The following is a 17,585-nucleotide window of genomic DNA, read 5'->3' on the forward strand; positions in this document are numbered from 1 at the left end:
AAAGTTTCACCGTTGAACCAACTTTTCCCGACCGTGAGCTCGATCTTGGTGTTTTCATCAAGACGATTTGACTCCATCCCGAATCTTGGTGCAGCCAAATCTCACCAAACTATCACCAACTCTGGTCTGCCCAGCTGCTTCTTTGGTGTTTTCATCCAAAAGTTCTCACCATTGGGCCAAGCTTTCCCGATCGCGAGCTCGGTCTTGGTGTTTTCATTGAGGCGATTGGTCTTGATGGTGATCCCCTTTGCTCCCAATGAATCCCAACTTTGGCCAAATCAATCTCATTTTTGGTGTTCTCATCTCCTTGGTCGACCTTGATCATGATGTTTTTTTTTTCCCTTTGCCCATTGTAATTCTGAGCATGGCACCCAAATCCATGGTGTTTGCATCTTCAATTTGATGCCAGCCGTGCGCAGCCTTTTGCCCGGCCCGCCAAATGCTTGGTGTTTTGGCCACCCACTCTGCCACCTGGCTCGACTTTGTGCACCTGTTGACGCCCATTTTCGACCGCATCATCCCATTTCTTGGTGTTTACGCCCGGCACTTTGATGCCAGCTGCTCCCAACTTTTTATCTGGTCCCGCCACATTCTTGGTGTTTTGGCCGCCGCCCACTCTTCCACTTTGCACAGCTGTTGACGCCCGCGTTCAACCATCACGCCCCATCCTTTGGTGTTTCTACGCATTCGTCAAAAGTAAGTGTCAATAACTTCCAGAAGCATCTCACCGGATAGCATAATTATAAAATCTTTGATGAATACTGTAATTGTTCATCTGTCCAGATGCTCACATAGAACGCCGCTCACTATCTTCAAAAGTAGCACAGGCCGTATCCCCTTCAATGCAAACCCAATTCAACACCCAAAATCTGCAATGCCAGCAGCTTCGCCGGAAGTCGTGAAAAGACGAGCGGGCCAGCGCACATCCAGAAATGTTCATGGCCCGATGGCCTCCAATTGCCAATCCACTCCCCTTCCTCATCATACCCAAAAGGCTCCCCAAGTGTGCTAAAAACTTTCTCCCCCATAATATCCTTGACAGATGCAGCCGCACCGTGGTAGCCAGTCGCCATGATGATGTGATCTGCGGGCAATGTAGTTCCATTGCCCATGACAATCGAGTTTTCCGTGATATGATCGATAGGCCCGGTTTGAAGCGCAATCTTCTTCTCTGCCACAAGCGTCATGCAGCCAGTGTCATTGATGTACGGATGTTTCCTCTCCGCGACAATACCAATCACGCCAGTACCGTTGGGCCCAGACGTGAATTGGAAGCCAAGGGCTGTCAGCTTCTGCAGTAGCTCCTCGTCTTCCTTCAACATCGCCTGCGTGAGCGAAGTGCCCCTCGTCATCCGGATGGGCATCGGGTATGCCCACATGATCATGTCCATCTCATGCTCGGGCAACAGAGTTTGATGCCAGTAAGCCGTCATAAACCCGTGTTTCACGAGCGAGTCACGGCGGAAGAAGTAGGAAGGCCCACGCTGAATCATGGTGACCTCTGCCCCGTTCTCCCAGCTTCCCTGCGCGATATCTATGGCGGAGTTGCCCATGCCGACGACAACAATCTTCTCGCCAGGCCCTGCTACGGCAGCCTCTCCAGCCAGGGCGGAGTGGATGACGCCAGACCCATTCTTGCTTTTGAAGCTGGCTAGGCCGGGTATAGTGGTGGGAAGCCTTGGTTGGCCATCCAGGCCACTAGCTACTACGATGTGATTTGTGCGAAATGTGCCTTTTCAAGAGAAGAGTGAGTAACGGTATGCTTTAGGTTGAAATAAACGCAATGCAAACTTACGCATCTCGGCGTTGCCACCGGTCTTGCCTCGTTCAATTGTCACCGTCCATTGCTTGCTCGATGGATCGTAATCAGACGACTTGAGGGTGCTGTCTGTCCAGACATTCAAGTCAAGCAACTTGGCATAGCTCTCGAGAAAGTCTCCCATTTTTTCCTTTGGGGCAAATAGCTGTCGTTGTAGTTAGTATGAGCGAAGAATAGGACGAGCAGGGATTCCTACAGGCCAAGTCTCCGGGTACTTCATGAAAGGCAAACTTTCTGCATATACGGGATCATGAAGCACCAATTTGCCGTACCTCTGGCGCCAATTATCTCCTACTCGAGGGTTCTTGTCTATGACGAGAGTGTAGATGCCCATGTGAGTCAGGTGGGCCGCAACCATTAGTCCAGTATGGCCAGCTCCTGACAGATGGATGAGTTTCGGTTCAGCTCGCAAGCTTAGCAGTATGGGCTTGTTTGTTTGTATCAGACTCACCAACAATAACAACAGCGGGTTGTTTCTCTTGCATCTCACGGTCCGCAGCTCTAACTTCTGAAAAGTTCCGCCTCCCCGGCTCGTAGCCATAGCGCAAATTCTCGGGTCTGCGAGGGCCACACTTTGCTTCGTATCCTTTAATCTCTTCAAGAAGCGTGCTGAAGGAATAAGCTTTCCACGAGCCGTCTTCATCACGCCCAAGCTGTAGCATGCCGGTGCCTATCCGATCCGAGCTGAGCTCCAGTTCCAGGAACACGATAATACCAAAGATGGGTCCATCGGGAGGCAAGGCCGCATGAATGGGAAAATCCCGGGGCTGATGAGCCGGATTGTCATCGAGACGCACTGCTTTGAGATGTTGCAGCCGATTTTCTTCTGCTAGATAGTTTGCAATACTTTCGGGGCTAGTCAAAGTGCGGAAATCCCAAGAAAGGCATACAAGATCTCTCCAGTAGCTGTTGTCGAGGAACAACTTTCTAATCTCTGGCTGTAGGTCCTTTCCTGAAATATTCTGCTGGTCTGTAGTCTTGAGAAGCTCTGAGACGCCAGCAATCCACTCAGAGACAATCTCTTTGATGCGTACTGGGTCCATTATGGGTTGAGCCGACCCCGCAGGTCGCGGGGGTGCCAAAGCCGTTTGTGTTGCCATTGCAATATGCTACGATTGACAAGTTTCAGGTTGGAGAAGAAGCAAGCAGGCTGATATCTCAACATTCGATCACCGTAGCCTTGGGAGCTATTTAAACAACTCTTTATCATAAGCGGTTGGTATGTTTTCTACCTACGCTGGCCGTCGCTTCACCGACTTTAGCCCCTATCGTGATCCAGTTGCAGGTCAGCAGGTTGCAGGTCAGCCGCTGTTGTGCTCCATGTATGTGCCTCGGCAAACTCCTCCGTTGTGGAGAATGCAACGCCTGTGAGGAGTAATTGAAGCCTCCTCAAGTGTGCGGTAGCTGTCACATTATGTAGCGCTGACATAAGTTGCTGGCCATCGAAGCTAATCTCGATAGTATATCCGTACGGTATAACATGAGAGTTTTGGCGGTTATGTTGGATTGAGAGATAAGCAGAGGTGAGAGTGATTCCAGCGTAGGTATGAAAGAACTGAGCGAAGTGGGTTGGAAAGATGAATCAGCACTCTAATAGATGCATTACCTCGGTTCAATGGGAACCATGACCCCTCTTGGGAAAGAGTTGTCATGTCTGTAAGCATCATGGCGTCTGAGATCTAAGATGGCGGCTGATGCTGCCAACTTGCGCTTGGAATTAAATCAATTTGATAAGTAATCGGAAAAGTATGCCGTGACTGAGGTAATGTAGTCTGCACACAGCTATTGCTGCGTGCGCACTCCGCAAAGAGAAAGGCAAAAGCTCTTTGGGGCAAATTGACGGTCTGATGATATGGCCGAAGCTCGACTCTTTTCCCCAAATTCGGCGGCATTCTGCGAGAAGGTACTCGGGATTTTTCTCGGTTGTATCATTTGTACGGCCCAAAAGACCGTTATAGTGCATTTTGACGGCCGCATCAAGAGTGCTGTTCAAGGTAGGGGATACTTTGGCCCGGTAATGACTTGATTGACTCGCCTCCACTGACCGTCTCGTAGCGGATTTGTCTTTCAGATAGCTTGCCCAAGACCTGGGCAATCTCTTGGGCACATCAACTAATTGCAAACCTGATGGATCACCATGGACTGATGGATTGATAAGCCCAAGAAAGCAAGTCTAGGATGGGAAACGGCGCACTTACCATATTTCCCTTCCCAAAGAGTCGGCATCTGTCCACGTTGAGTATAAGCTCCCTGCTGTTCTCGGCGCTCCCCTCCATTGCCCGGATGCCGCGATAAGGTCCCTCTCGGCCGCAGATGCCGCTTGAAATGGAGGTCCTGGTGCTTAGAGGCGGCTGATGTGAGAAGATGAGCAAATGAGATATCAGCACTTTATATAGATACTGCCTAGGGCTGTATTCCTCTTTCGTAGTACGTTGACCCGGTAATATTCCCGGGAGAAGTGAGATCTTAGGTACTGATTGTTTGTAAGTGTTGGATCAGCAGAGGGTTCCGATGTGAGATGAGCTCCGTCTCCGAAGCTAGCTAGATCGTACGCCGCAGGAGGTCTCGGAACGCGTCGTCTGCTATCGATAAATAGCAAACAAAGTTTGATCGCCCTGCTGAAAGCGAGACTTACTCGGAGCCAGAACCTCTCGTAAGCAGGATCTTCAACACAGCTCAAAGGAAGCAATAATATCCCCATTGAGTAGTTGGATACTCTTTTTGTTCTTAGGCAAGTCATTGGACGCAACTCAAAATGCTCGAACCGATCGGAGTGGAAAGGTCTATTCGGAAATCTATCATGGGTATTATAACGTATCACTAGAACCAAGCTTCAGTTAGCTCACACTTCACAAGATCCAAATGCCAACAGATGACCCAGACAAGGTCGTTCATACATTCATCGCCACATCTTCCAGAGCCCCTCCATCATCCTCTTGGCCCGCGATTCCTCCAGCTAAACTGCTTGATGACCGTAACCGCGACCCAGGCACACGCAACGATGGCGACGGTGATGCGAAGCTCTCGCGCCAGTTCCGCGGCCGATTGCGGGAGAAAGAAGGTGTGGGCGTGGTTGATTGCCCCCGAATGCTGGGCCGAGAGGAGGAACTGCTCCATTGCGCCGATTGAAGAGTGTCGTTGATCCGAGTTTTGACTGCAAAGGAAGATGTTGAAAATTCGGCGCGGGATGCTTTACAGTAGCTCGCGATGATCTGCTGGGCGGATAACGGATAAGAAACGGTGCTAAGCCCATATCGGGCGGCAGTGGGCCGACTACCTTGAATTTTTGGTTCTCAACTTTCCTTTCCTACCTCGAGAAGATTCAATTGATTGGTGATTGAAGTAAGCATGTAAATGGAGAACCTGATTCGAATGATGCTCAAATACTGCAATACATGAAAGTTTACAAGAATCGCTACATCCATTCTGATGAGTGGCAGCTACGCTGCTAAAACGCCAACACCCTTCATCACCACCAAGTGCCTATTAGTACTAACTAACAAGAGCTTCACTCTCGTGACAGCGTCCAGCGTGTCTGTACTTGACACACGACTTCGACCCCCGTCTCTCCCCCCCTCTCGCAGCTACTTATACACAAGGTTCTCAATACTTGACAACTCACACATTCCTTTCCCAGCTGCCAAGTACACATTACACCACAAACACGTCCCGTCAAACCCTTGAATTCCACGTGTCCATCACAGCCTCCGGATGCATCACCTCTCTTCCCCGTCAAGAAAAGAGATGCTCGCCTAGCCAAGGACCATAAAATCAACAGGGCTTCTACCAATCTCAATCACGAAACCCCTCAGGGGATCACTTCTCGCGTTACACAAGCAGGGGATATTCTGCTTCATGCAATGCACAGGAACGACATCCGGTTGGAGAGTCCTCCGGAATACCGGCCCGTGATTCCGGAGAGAAAAAAAACTTTTCAACAGGGATTCTCACGGTGAGGCTGAATGCCTTGCACATGATTTTGTGGCAAACGAGAGAAGCTATGTACCTGCAGGTGTTTCTAGACTGGGGATCGACTGGCCAAGGGCTGGAAAGGGTTGCATATTACACGTCGCATACAGAAGGCCCAATCCTTGCTGCCATGCTCCTCACTCTAATTCAAAGTCCCAAATCCACACAAATCCTTCTACTCGGTATTACTACAAGTATTACACACAACACAAAGGATCCCTTTTAGAATCAAAGAAGAAAATTCGACATCTCCACTACTCGTCCGGCAGTGGATCTCGTTACGTCTCGAATTCATCCCCAATTGCCCGTTTCTGCCGCCATCACGAGCTTTGTCAAGGCGCTCTCCGGGACTCGTCGGCCGGCTCCGACGTCCATCCCCGGCCCTCATCTCCACCAAAAGCTTCTTTCTCTCGCCGACCTCTTTTCTTAGCCTTGCTGCCCCTCCCCCTCATGCCATTTCTGGCCTCGTCTGGGCCTTCAAGGATGGTTCTAGATGCAAAGCAGACGATAGCCGAGCTTTGAGCCTCGCTAGTATTCTCTCCCCTGCAAAACAAAAACTTTATCAGTTCTGTAATTATTCACTCGTGAAAACTTGTCTCAAACATCTCTTTTTCTATTCCCTCCATCTCGTCAGAATACCCTCTTCCCTGCGTGAACAATCACAAAAGAACAAAGAAGAAACCCTTCCATCATGGCGACCGAATCGCAGCCTCAAGATCTCCCCATGGACCTCCCCATCATCGACCTCGACATGTACCTCAACAACCCGCCCTCCTCTCCCGCCGTCCAAGCCGAATGCTCCCGCGCCGCCTCCGCCCTCATCACGTACGGCGCCCTGCTGCTGCACGACTCGCGCGTCTCCGAAGCCGACAACAACGCCCTCCTCGACCTGCTGGAGGACTACTTCGCCCAGCCCGAGCAGGACCTCAAGCGCGACGAGCGCCCCGAGCTGAGCTACCAGATCGGCGTCACGCTCGAAAACACCGAGAAGCCAAAGTGCGCCGTCGACGAGCCCTGCCTCGACGTCATCCGGCGTCTGGACCCCAGCCAGCGGCCGCTCGACATCTCGGCGCACTCGCCCGACCCAAAGTGCCGCTTCTTCTGGCGCATGGTCGAGCTGCCGCCGTACGAGACGCAGTTCCCGGGGCTCAACGCCGACAACATTGTGCCCGACGCCGCGCATATCAAGGAGAGATGGGCACCGACAATGAACCAGTGGGGGAGCTCCATGAAGAATGCGTTGGTCCATCCTCTCCAACATGACTTTTTCGACAAGAAAACTAACACCCAAGATGGGCAGCGTCTCCAAGTTGTCTGAAATGACAGCCCTCGGTCTCGGTCTCGAAGCCGACCACTTCAGCTCCGCCGGCCGCTACGGGTACAATTCCCTCTCGTCCTCTTCTCTCGTCCCTCTTCCTTGACATTCTCAAAACTAACATACAAACCCTCCCACAAAGCCCCCATCTCCTCGCCCCGACCGCCTCCGACCTCACCAAGTACGGCGCCCAAGACACCATCCTCGCCGGCTTCCACACCGACCTCAACTTCCTCACCATCCACGGCCGCTCCCGCTACCCCGGCCTCAACATCTGGGCCCGCAACACGGGCTCCCGCATCGCCGTCAAGATCCCCCCCGGCAACTACCTCCTCGTCCAGGCCGGCAAGCAGATCGAGTACATCACCGGCGGCCTCATCAAGGCCGGCTACCACGAGGTCGTCGTCAACGAGCGCACCCTGGACGTCATCGAGAGGCGCAAGACCGAGTTCCCCGACCGGCCCCTCGTCCGCATCTCGAGCACCCTCTTCTGGCATCTCAACTCCGACTTTGACCTGGCGCCCGTCCCGGCGCTGGCCGAAAAGGCCAAGAAGATCCGCGAGGAGCAGGCCAAGACGGTCCGCGAGGAGCAGGCCAAGCTGGGGCGAGACGAGGGCGAGGAGGCGCAGTATCCTGCAACAAAGGTCGGATTCCAGGTGCAAGAGTGAGTATTTTTAATCATCATTCCCCTCTCTCTCTCTCTCTCTCTCTCTCTCTCTCTCTCTCTCTCTCTCTCAACATCAACTTGTCCCCCCTTTTCCAATATCAACTTGTCCCCCCTTTTCCAACATCAACTTGTCCCCCCTTTTCCAATATCAACTTGTCCCCCCTTTTCCAATATCAACTTGTCTCCCTTCCCAATATCAACTTGTCTCCTTTCCCAATATCAACTTGTCTCCCTTTCCAATATCAACTTGTCTCCTTTCCCAATATCAACCAGTCATACTTCTCCCAATATCAACTGGTGAGAGCAATGAATTGAGCTGACAAATACGACAGTGAGCTGAAACACATTGCTTTGATGGCATAAAAAGCGAGTCTGGAGCGTTTATTGCTGCGGCAGGCATTTTGGACATGCCCAAAGTTTTTGTGGCACATGACATGAAGATATGAATATAAACAAACACAAAGCAAAAGAGACAACTTCGCAGCCATGGGGTGGATGGATAACATTAACAAGATGATTTAAGCCCCTTTGATCCTACTAGTCACTTAGTGATGATGTTTTATCACGCTCATGACAGCAGATGTGAGTTTGTATCCAAAAATGACAAAAAGTTTTATTTTCTTTCTTCAACAGCAAAACAAAAACATAGGTATCATGAATTTAACTAATTCCCATCTCTCTCTCCAGGTATCCCTCTAGATTTTATACCATCTTACATCATATCAAAACACTCATCTATCATCGAACCGCCAAAAGGAAAAGAAAAGAAAAGAAAAGAAAAATTACTTTGACAAGCCCCAACTCTTTCTTTGTCATCTTTATGCTCATAACGCATCTTGTTCAAGTTTGCTTTTTTTTTATACAAGCACGGCTTTACATCTTGACCTCGGCTGTTTCGGCGGTACGGCTCACGTCGTTGCCGGCATCTGAACTGGCGTCTTGTTCCTTTTCCGCGGCATTGGCCACAACGACGGAATCAGGCTCCCGCCAAAAGTCCTTCTTGCCCTGGAACAGGCGAACAAGCCAGGGAGGGAAGAACCCGCCGGGAATGCGCCACGTCCAGGGCTCCTTTTCGTCGTGGTTGGGAGGCACGATGCGGCCGCGAGAGACGAATCTCAGGAGTCCTACAATGGAGTTGATGATGATGTACGACATGACACCGGCAATGAGGCCGTTGGCAATCGAGTACGTGAAGGGCATGATGGCAATGGCAAGGAAAGCAGGGACGGCATCGCCCATGTACTTCCAGTTGATCTCGGTGACGGAAGTGGCCATCATGGATCCGACAAGGATGAGGACACTGCCAGTAGCCCACGGCGGGATGGAGGCGAAGATGGGAGCAAAGAAGATGCTGATGAAGAAGCAAATTCCGGTCACGACGGACGTGAGGCCAGTCTTTCCACCTTCGGAAATACCAGCACCAGACTCGACAAAGGCGGTGACGGGCGGAATGCCAAAGAGAGCACCGATGGAGATGCTGATGGCGTCGACCATGTAGGCAACGGCGGAACCCTCAAAGTCCTGGGTGACGGGGTCGATGAGGTTGGCAAAACGAGCCATACCGTACAGGGTACCCGTGCAGTCGAGGATGTCGACGTAGAGGAAGGTGATGAGGGCAAGACCAAACTGGCCACCATAGGCGCTCACGTCCCATTCCTGCACGTTGAGCGTGTTCTCGATGCGGTGGAAGTCTACAACCTTTTTGAAGAAGTTGAACGAGTCGTCTCCGACGGGAGTGTGAGGGAAGTAGGTGATGGGCGTGGTTCGGGGCCAGGAGATGATGCTGACGAGAATGATGCCGGCAATGACGGCGCCCTTGACACGGTACATCATGAGAAGCACGGTAAAGAAACCTCCGCAGAAGATACCGATCCACATGGCGGGGTGGCGCATCTTGTCAAAGCTGGGGCAAGTGCCGTCTTCGAGTATGTTGGCGGGCGAGCAGCCGGCAAGCGCAAGAGGAGTGTCGGTGGCTCCGGTGATGATGCCAAGACCCTCGCTGTAAGTCAGGCCGATGAGCGTCAGGAAGAGACCGATACCCACGCCGGTGGCCAGCTTGATCGAGTGAGGAATGGCACGGGCAAGCCACTGTCGCATACCGAAGATGGCGAGACCCAGGAAAATGAAACCCTCAACGAAGATGGCGGTCAGGGCGACTCGATAAGGGACGGGACCAGATCCGTGGAAACCAACTGCATGTCGGAGTCAGAATGCAAAAAAAAGTCTCTGGGGAACACCTACGGAGAGGGTTGAAAGACGAGTCTCGACTTACCAACAGTGTACGCAAAGTAGGCATTCAGACCCATTCCAGGAGCAAGGCCGACGGGGCTGTTGATGCAAGAGTCAGATGAAAGGTCCCAGATGTCTGTGGATCAGACACGGCTTGACTTACAGGTTAGCCAAAAGGCCCATGAAGAAGCTGGCAAAGGCCGAGATGGCGGCGGTGGCAGTGACGGCATCGCGCTTGATGGCCTGGACACACAGGGCGTACTCTTCGTTGGTGTTGCAGATGGGGTCGGCGGAGCCGCCATTGCAGACGCAGGTACCGCCGGAATCCGAGACAATGGAGGAGTTGACGGCGATGATGTAGGCCATGGCGAAGAAGGTGGCCAGGCCGCCGCGGATCTCGGTGAAGAATTGAGAACCCTTGCGCTCCTTGGGCTAAAAGACGCAAAACGAGAGATTGTGAGCAAAATGCCATGCACGAGTGGTATGAGATGAGACAGCTTCTTCCACTATTGTCTCGGAAGCTGCCGTCACTGGTGTCGACCAAGCCACGAGGTGTCTCGTGACGTGGCCGAGACCAAAGGAAAGCAAAAAGGAAAAAGAGAGAGAGGCGACTTACATGGCCACAGCCCTCGAGCCGGAACCATCTGCCCACCGGACTGACGGCGACCCTCCTGTTGATGTTGTCCATCCACCCCATGGCTGCGAAGTTGTCTCTTTTGCTTTGGCGACGAAGGGGTCGGGAATGACCAAAGGACTATACGTCCTCTAGAAGAGAAAAAGAGGGAAGGACGGGATTTGCGCGATGGAAAAAGCTCTTTTGTATTTTTTCTCGCGTGGTTCGTGGTGGGGGCGGCTAGCTAGCGATAGCGGTGGCGGCGAACGAAAGAGAGGGAAAAAAAGGGACCAGGGGCGAAGGCAACGCTGCGGGGTGTGTGGTTTCGACTGGACTGGAATGCTGGTTTGAGCGGTGATTGGCGTCTTCTCTTTTGCTTTCGCTGCCTCTATTTGCTCGGATGGGCGGTTTCTGAGGCGTGTCGATGTTGGTGCTGGTGTTGCCGTTGGTGGTGACGACGAGGACGAGGATGAGGGGAGACCCGACTTTGGTTCCCGCGGGGGGAGAGGCCCAACACTGTGTCGTACCAGTTCGATGGATGCAACGATACTAGATCCGCGATCTGCAGTGCGTTGGGCGGGGGGGGGAAGAGAGAAGCAGGGAGGAGGAGGAGGAACCGATTCGATTTCGATTCGGGTCGGAAAAGAACGATTCGATGCCGTATTATTTATAGCGGGCAGCCATGATTTGATATTCGGAGTGCTGGGATTTGACCAATGCAGCTACTCGGCAGCGTCCAGCCCAGTCGAGTTGATAGCTGGGCGGTCGGTGATTTGCGCAAGACCAAAGAGCTGAGCCATGACAAGACAATCGCGATTCCATTAATCGAGCAATCACTTAATCAGTTGCGCGTGGGAGGGCAGGCGGTGGGCCCGCGAAGCTGGAGAAGGAGCCACCATGCAGTATCTCGTGTGCGGTACATGTACATGATGTCTGGCCGCGATGTGACTGCGCGGCACAAGTACGAGTACATACGGGTACCTACCCGAACTGAGCTGAGCTGATAACGAGATGCTCCATCAGTGGATAACGGATCATGGATATCCATCACCTCCATTAGTACGTAGGTAGGGAATTATAATAGCGGGCTTCTGTGTACCCGTACGAGCATATCATCATTCGTAGATGCCTGATACTGTACTGTAACCGCAACTGGCAACATCCATCCAATTCGAATAACCGCAGAAATTAGCCCGTGGCAAACCCGGGCACTAAAAGTCCACACTCTAATCAAACTTGTTTAGCCCCCTCATGGAAAGAAAGCCATTCTCCCTCGGTCCGTCTGCTAGCGTACACACACGCACACGCACATGCCCAACAGCCAGATCGCCGTTGAAACAGAAGAAAAGAAACAAACCCCGATTGCTGGTGGTGGTCAGATGCTTCTCTGCCCCGAGCGATGTATGCAACTCATGCCATCTCAGTCCTTGTAATTAACCCATCAAGGTGCTCCCGTTTCTATTTCCATCTCCCCAAAACATTCTTCTGGAATCCAAAACTCGTGGCCATGGAACCATAAAGGGAACCATAAAAAAAAGCCCGAGCGTCTGGAAGAATTCTCGGCTTGTCGGCTGTCTTGTCTTCCTTATCTCTGCAGCCCCTCCAATAAAATATTTTTCTCCTTCGCCCTTCGTCAAGCCTCAAAACAGGCACAAACGCCGTCTCGAATTGCCCCATCCAGCTAGTCGCTGTTCGAGAATTCCATCATGAAAAAGAGGCTAACAAAGGCGGCATGAAGAGAAGAAGAAGAAGAAGAAGAAGAAGAGCAGCCAGCCAATCGCATCGCATCGATAAGCAAGCCCCCCCAAAACCCGGGCTTGATTCCGCTCCGGTCCGGGGTCGCCGCTTTTTTGGCGTCTCTGTATGTACTCGTACGAGTTTGTGAATCCGCACGCTGCAAAGAGAAGCAGAGATGCTCGGCTCGTTATCAGCATCCATGTCGTGTCTCGTCATCTTCTCCGCATTATCGAGATACCTTATCGAATCGCCGTACCTGCATCGCTATCAAGGCATCGCCCTCCGCAGTATAAACCATCGCCCGTCCCCCAGATTCTCGGGAGCCTGCGAGATGGAGGCCGGCGACTCCCGCCAGGCGACACGCCGGATCTTCCCTCAGTGTGTACGAGTGCTTGATGCTGCTCACAGAAGCTCTGCCAGCAAATCCCTCAAGGATGGTGCATATACATACACATACAAGTCCTGCCTACTCTAACCAGAAACGATGAGCCGACGACCTATCAGATGGCTTCATCTGCAGGACACACGTTTGGGCTGCTGTGCTTTAAAACTACGGTCTGGGTAACTCGTCAAACGAACCCGTGATCCAATCTCTACACGCATATGCGCACATACTTTTATACAAAGACTTTTGAAACATGTGCTCACACGGCATCATTACCTGATCCATCTAAAAGAGCCGTGTGTATTCGACGTGGCGCCGCCCTCACCTCTTATACTTGATCCAACCCTGTCAACAGTTGCGCTTCCAAACGCCGATTCAACTCTTGGGCAGCTAAATTCTCACGATTCCCAGACTTTTGTCAGCCACACGTAGACAACTGACTCCTGCCAGCCCAGCTCTCTTCAACATAGTCCATCCTGGCATTTCATGAAACAGCCATCCTCGATGCCCAACTATTACAATCCTGCTCACCAAGTATGGTACCACTGCATGGTGCAGACGCGCATTATCGAATTCTCACGTGCCTCCTCTACTGGTGCTGTATGACTTGTATGAAAGGGGTGCATACATGACATTTATACTCATGGACAGTAAACCCAAGGATTGTTCATACATGTCCGTAATGTTGATAATGTCTGGATAGGTATTACGGAGTGCTGCTGCCTCCATCATAAACAACTCTGCCAGTCGTACTCGTAAGCAACGTCTTTAGCCTGTCAAGCCATACCGGCAGATCTCAACCCATGTACCTGGATATCCAACCATTTAGCTTCAAACATAAGCAGCCATCAAATCTCGTCCCCATCAAACCACCAAAGCAACGCTTTAAACAAGTCAGAAGCCAAAGAAATCATGCCGCTCATCGCCAAAAAAAAAAAAAAAAAAAAAAAAAAAAAAAAAAAAAAAAAAAAAAAAAAAAACACGGAACAAGCCTCCTACCTAGCCTTCCCGTCCTTGCCGTACCCACGCGATCGAAGAGAATTTGATGACAGATTGAAGTGGAATATTACAGTATACTCCATATGCTCGGCCTAAATCTCAATCTCACCGATCAACCCACATCTAAGCAAAAATGTTGTTCCTTGACTAATTGAAAATAAAAAATGGCCTCAGTCATTTGAGACTTGCAGACATGGCACAACCGAACCCGAAACTCCTCGAGTCGTACGATAACAAACTACTGTACTCCGTAATGTGCAGTATCATCACTTTTCAAAAATAAATCTCATTACAAAGCATGTCCCTGTAAACGATAATACTACCACATTGCCTACTCGTCCATGCAAACGTACATGGATTCCCTCGTCCGACTCTTCCAACAGTCCGATCCAAGAGTCCGCCGACAAACGCCGCCGCCAAGCATTGTGCTGACGCGCTGCAGGCTGCTCGAAATCCTTCCAAGCCTACCAAGCATTCTTACATGTACGAGTACTACTCGTACTGTAGCCACAGGGGGCCCCGACCTCCACGACCTTCCCCTTGTGGGCGCATGCACTTCTTTTCTCTATGTAGTAGCCTAAGCTTTTGCGAAACCGGGGTGCCGATCGCGAAGAGGGGGCCAAATCTCGAAGCGAGAAATGATCTCTCAGGGGAGCAAGTCAGCATCACAGGCATATGTTCATGTCGCATTTGCATAACGGGGGGGGGGGGGGGGGCGGGGCGGGCACAGAACCAGCCGAGTTTTTTCCATCCACTTGATTGTCCAAAGATGAGCCTTGCTCGAGCGTCCATCTCCGTCTTTCTTGTTTCCCCTCAGATGGTGCCTTACGAGTACAACGTTCGAAAAACGGGGTCTTGTTCAAGCTCCGATTTTCTTCTGCTTTTCCCCAAGATGGATCGTCGACTGTTCTTTGGGTCATATCATGAAGCCTGCTTCGGCTCGATAGATGTAGTTCATAGAATAGTATTAAATGAAAAGTGCTTGCCTTACGAAAAGGCTGGTATATATCAAGAATTCCCTCCCGTAAACGGATTTATATGCCCTGTTTCATTTTACATCCCCTGCCCATATCTGTGGGCTCGTATCAACGTGAAAAATCTTCGAATTAAGTGTATAAAATAGCGCCGGTCCAACTTTTGATGGTGTGAAAGAAGAAGCAAGACAAAGTACAAAGGGAATCATAGCGTCTCCTCGGATCGGTTGGAGTGGTGGCTCTCCGCAGCATTGGCTTTGACCTGGGCCTCCATGTTAGACACGAGTCCTGTCTCGTCGTGGCCCAGCTCGAGGGCGCTCTCGTCCACGTCCTTGTCCACGGCCGATCGGTCGACGTGATATGATCGCGTCAGCATGATTTCGCCGCGGCCGGTGACGCTGGAGTGGCCAGGGTTTTTAAAGTATGAAGAACCGCGGGTGCGTTGGACGTAGAGGGCGCTGACGGCCGGGAGACAGGCGCATATCAAGCCAATGCCCGCTTCGGCGTTTCTGGTTTCGACAATCACGTTAGCCTAAGTCGTTCCGATCCCCCAGTTGCATAGTAAACGCAAGATGCGTCCTTACCCTGACAGAATAACCTTGATGAAAACCATGGTCATATTGGTAGAGTTTCGTTGGTCAACAATCATGGCCAATCTGTAAATGCTAAATCCCGTAGCAACTCCTCCAGCACACAACAGTCCAGTAACGCGAAGGCGCTTTCGTCGAGGCAGTTGGAGCGACCAGGTAAGGGGTGTCGGAAGCAGCAGGATGGCCAAGTCGCTGATGACGCTGATGATGGAGTCGGCCGTGACAATGGCGCTCTGGTTCATGCATTTGCTGGCATCTCCTGTCCAATACGCGCCTATCCCACAGTCAGTTAGCTACGTAGCTGCAAGATGACCTCGCACCTTTTCACATTCCACCTGTACGTACTAATGGGCCAGCAGATGAAGATTTTGATGAAGAAGCCGGAGACATAGTATGCGACAATCATGCCAATGAAGATGTAGATTCCGATCAGGGTTCGCCGGTGGACGGATCCAAAGACACGGATGATGATGACGAGCAGGGCCAGCTTGACGGTCATGGCCATCGGGGCATAGAAGATGGTGGCGGCATAGCAAGACTTTGAACCAGACGTTAGCTTTCCACGCAAGATGCTGAAGGATGCGGTTGTTACCTGAAAGTATTTCTCAACCTCTTCCTTTGGCACTTCCCATATATTCAGGCCTCCGCCATGTGCCCCGGCTACCGCAGTTGTCAGTGGGACGGCTCACAATAACTGTAAAGGGGTAGAAAGAAACCGCACTTACCAAAGCATGCAGTGATACAGTATCCCAACATAAGCACCTAATGCACCTGTCAGTCTTGGATCTCGTCTCGAATTCCGTCGCCAAAATGTCATCCATACATAAGCCGCGTAGGTCGCATCTATTTTTGTTTCAAGTCAGTTTCTGTCGGTTTACTTGTTCCTTGGGAAACCACTTCACTCACAGTCGTCTGGTGTAAAACTGCCTCCCAGCACTCTGGTTTTCGCATAGAATCGTATGGCAACAAAGATGGAGACAAAGAAGATTGTCAAGCCTTGTGTGACATAATTCACAGTCCTCAGGACATCTTGCGGGTGAGCAAGGTCAGGGATAACGCCTTCAGGAGGCGGAGCTGCACCGGGATAACTCATGACGGGCAAAACTTCATGATTCTGCAACGTAAGGAATAAGGTTGAAAGATGCCGAGCGTCAGAGAAACGGCTGCCGGGAGTTGGAGTTGACAGCAACTCGTGAAAGGAGGGATCATTCACAAGATAAAGGGCTAATGCAGGTGTAATAGGATCCGTTTGGGACCCGAAAAGACTCAAAGAAGAGGATGGGAAAGGAAGGGGTTAAGAGAAAGATGGATTAAAGTTAGAGAAGCCCCTACCACACTCGGCTACCAATCACATCATACGGAGTACCATCCGCCACTCTACCGATGTGGTCAGCCTCAGAAATCACCATGCCTATTACTACGAGTACGAGTATGTTGTATCGGCGGTATTGGACCCTCTTGAAAGCCTTGATCGTGCTCATTCAGAGCTGCAGCGTCAGTCCAGCTGCCAAAGTGGACCGGGACCAGGGATCCGAGCCGTTGTGGATCCGGCTGCCAGCGGAAGATGAATTGGGATAAGTAGCCACGGCACCGCTGAAGAAACCAAGCAGGGGTCATGACGGTGAGATGGTCCCCCCTCGTGCGAATCGGAAACCGAATCTAGCCTGCCGGGGGGGGCGAAACACGACAAGCCAACCGCATATCAAAGTACGCCGAGCCAACCAACAACATGATGCTAGTCATGGTATACACCCCCCCCATAACCCATTAACACAAATCATCAAGCCCAATGTCAGAACCAAAGGACTTGATACATGCGGCTTGGGCTAGGGGTGAGCTGGAGCGGGCTGGCTGCACCGCCAAACGCTACCATGGGGGATGGACATGGTCTAAAACAACCGTCATGAAGATCGTTGGCTCATTTAGAAAAGATCGTGTGCTTTCGGCAAAAGAAGTCTCTGACCCACGATGTTACCGCAGTGGAGTCGTTTCGATGCATCTGGACGGAGTTGAGTGGAGTGCCCTGCAACAAATTTCTCTCAGATCCATGTCGAGGCTCGGCCATGCGCTTCTCGACAGTAGGTATTCAGCCGACGGTTTCTGTCAGGGGAGGCCGATTGATGCAATCAAGTCTCGTTGCCGCATATGATACCGCATGTATGTACGTACACGCATGGTTCAATGGACGAGCGTGTTAGTGTTGCAGTAGATACCAGGGTCGCATTTCCCTTCTTCTGGAAATGAGCGCCCTCCCTTCTTCTCTCCTCTGGAATCTTAGTTTCCCAAGC

At 51.4% G+C, this 17,585-nt stretch overlaps 5 protein-coding genes across 5 annotated transcripts; 2 read left to right on the forward strand and 3 right to left on the reverse strand.

Annotated features, from left to right (window-relative positions):
- Positions 1 to 839: 839 nt before the first annotated feature.
- On the reverse strand, positions 840 to 2,919 carry Triagg1_10591 (uncharacterized protein; the record flags this gene model as incomplete). Its single annotated transcript, XM_062894679.1, has 4 exons — positions 840 to 1,732; positions 1,796 to 1,964; positions 2,016 to 2,224; positions 2,271 to 2,919. The coding sequence occupies 4 exons, from the start codon at positions 2,917 to 2,919 to the stop codon at positions 840 to 842; spliced, it is 1,920 nt and encodes a 639-aa protein (XP_062750468.1).
- Positions 2,920 to 4,681: 1,762 nt separating this feature from the next.
- On the forward strand, positions 4,682 to 4,948 carry Triagg1_10592 (uncharacterized protein; the record flags this gene model as incomplete). The annotated part of the gene is made up of 1 exon (XM_062894680.1): positions 4,682 to 4,948. The coding sequence occupies one exon, from the start codon at positions 4,682 to 4,684 to the stop codon at positions 4,946 to 4,948; it is 267 nt and encodes an 88-aa protein (XP_062750469.1).
- Positions 4,949 to 6,479: 1,531 nt separating this feature from the next.
- On the forward strand, positions 6,480 to 7,771 carry Triagg1_10593 (uncharacterized protein; the record flags this gene model as incomplete). Its single annotated transcript, XM_062894681.1, has 3 exons — positions 6,480 to 7,027; positions 7,089 to 7,166; positions 7,246 to 7,771. The coding sequence occupies 3 exons, from the start codon at positions 6,480 to 6,482 to the stop codon at positions 7,769 to 7,771; spliced, it is 1,152 nt and encodes a 383-aa protein (XP_062750470.1).
- Positions 7,772 to 8,643: 872 nt separating this feature from the next.
- Triagg1_10594 (uncharacterized protein) lies at positions 8,644 to 10,696 on the reverse strand (the record flags this gene model as incomplete). The annotated part of the gene is made up of 4 exons (XM_062894682.1): positions 8,644 to 9,962; positions 10,043 to 10,098; positions 10,163 to 10,431; positions 10,616 to 10,696. The coding sequence occupies 4 exons, from the start codon at positions 10,694 to 10,696 to the stop codon at positions 8,644 to 8,646; spliced, it is 1,725 nt and encodes a 574-aa protein (XP_062750471.1).
- Positions 10,697 to 14,912: 4,216 nt separating this feature from the next.
- Positions 14,913 to 16,390, reverse strand: Triagg1_10595 (uncharacterized protein; the record flags this gene model as incomplete). The annotated part of the gene is made up of 6 exons (XM_062894683.1): positions 14,913 to 15,216; positions 15,292 to 15,571; positions 15,643 to 15,957; positions 16,023 to 16,059; positions 16,121 to 16,140; positions 16,204 to 16,390. 6 exons carry the CDS (start codon positions 16,388 to 16,390, stop codon positions 14,913 to 14,915), a joined length of 1,143 nt encoding a protein of 380 aa, XP_062750472.1.
- Positions 16,391 to 17,585: the final 1,195 nt, after the last annotated feature.

Source organism: Trichoderma aggressivum (assembly GCF_033847375.1).
Source record: "Trichoderma aggressivum f. europaeum strain CBS 100526 chromosome Unknown scaffold_077, whole genome shotgun sequence".
Classification (NCBI taxonomy): domain Eukaryota; kingdom Fungi; phylum Ascomycota; class Sordariomycetes; order Hypocreales; family Hypocreaceae; genus Trichoderma; species Trichoderma aggressivum.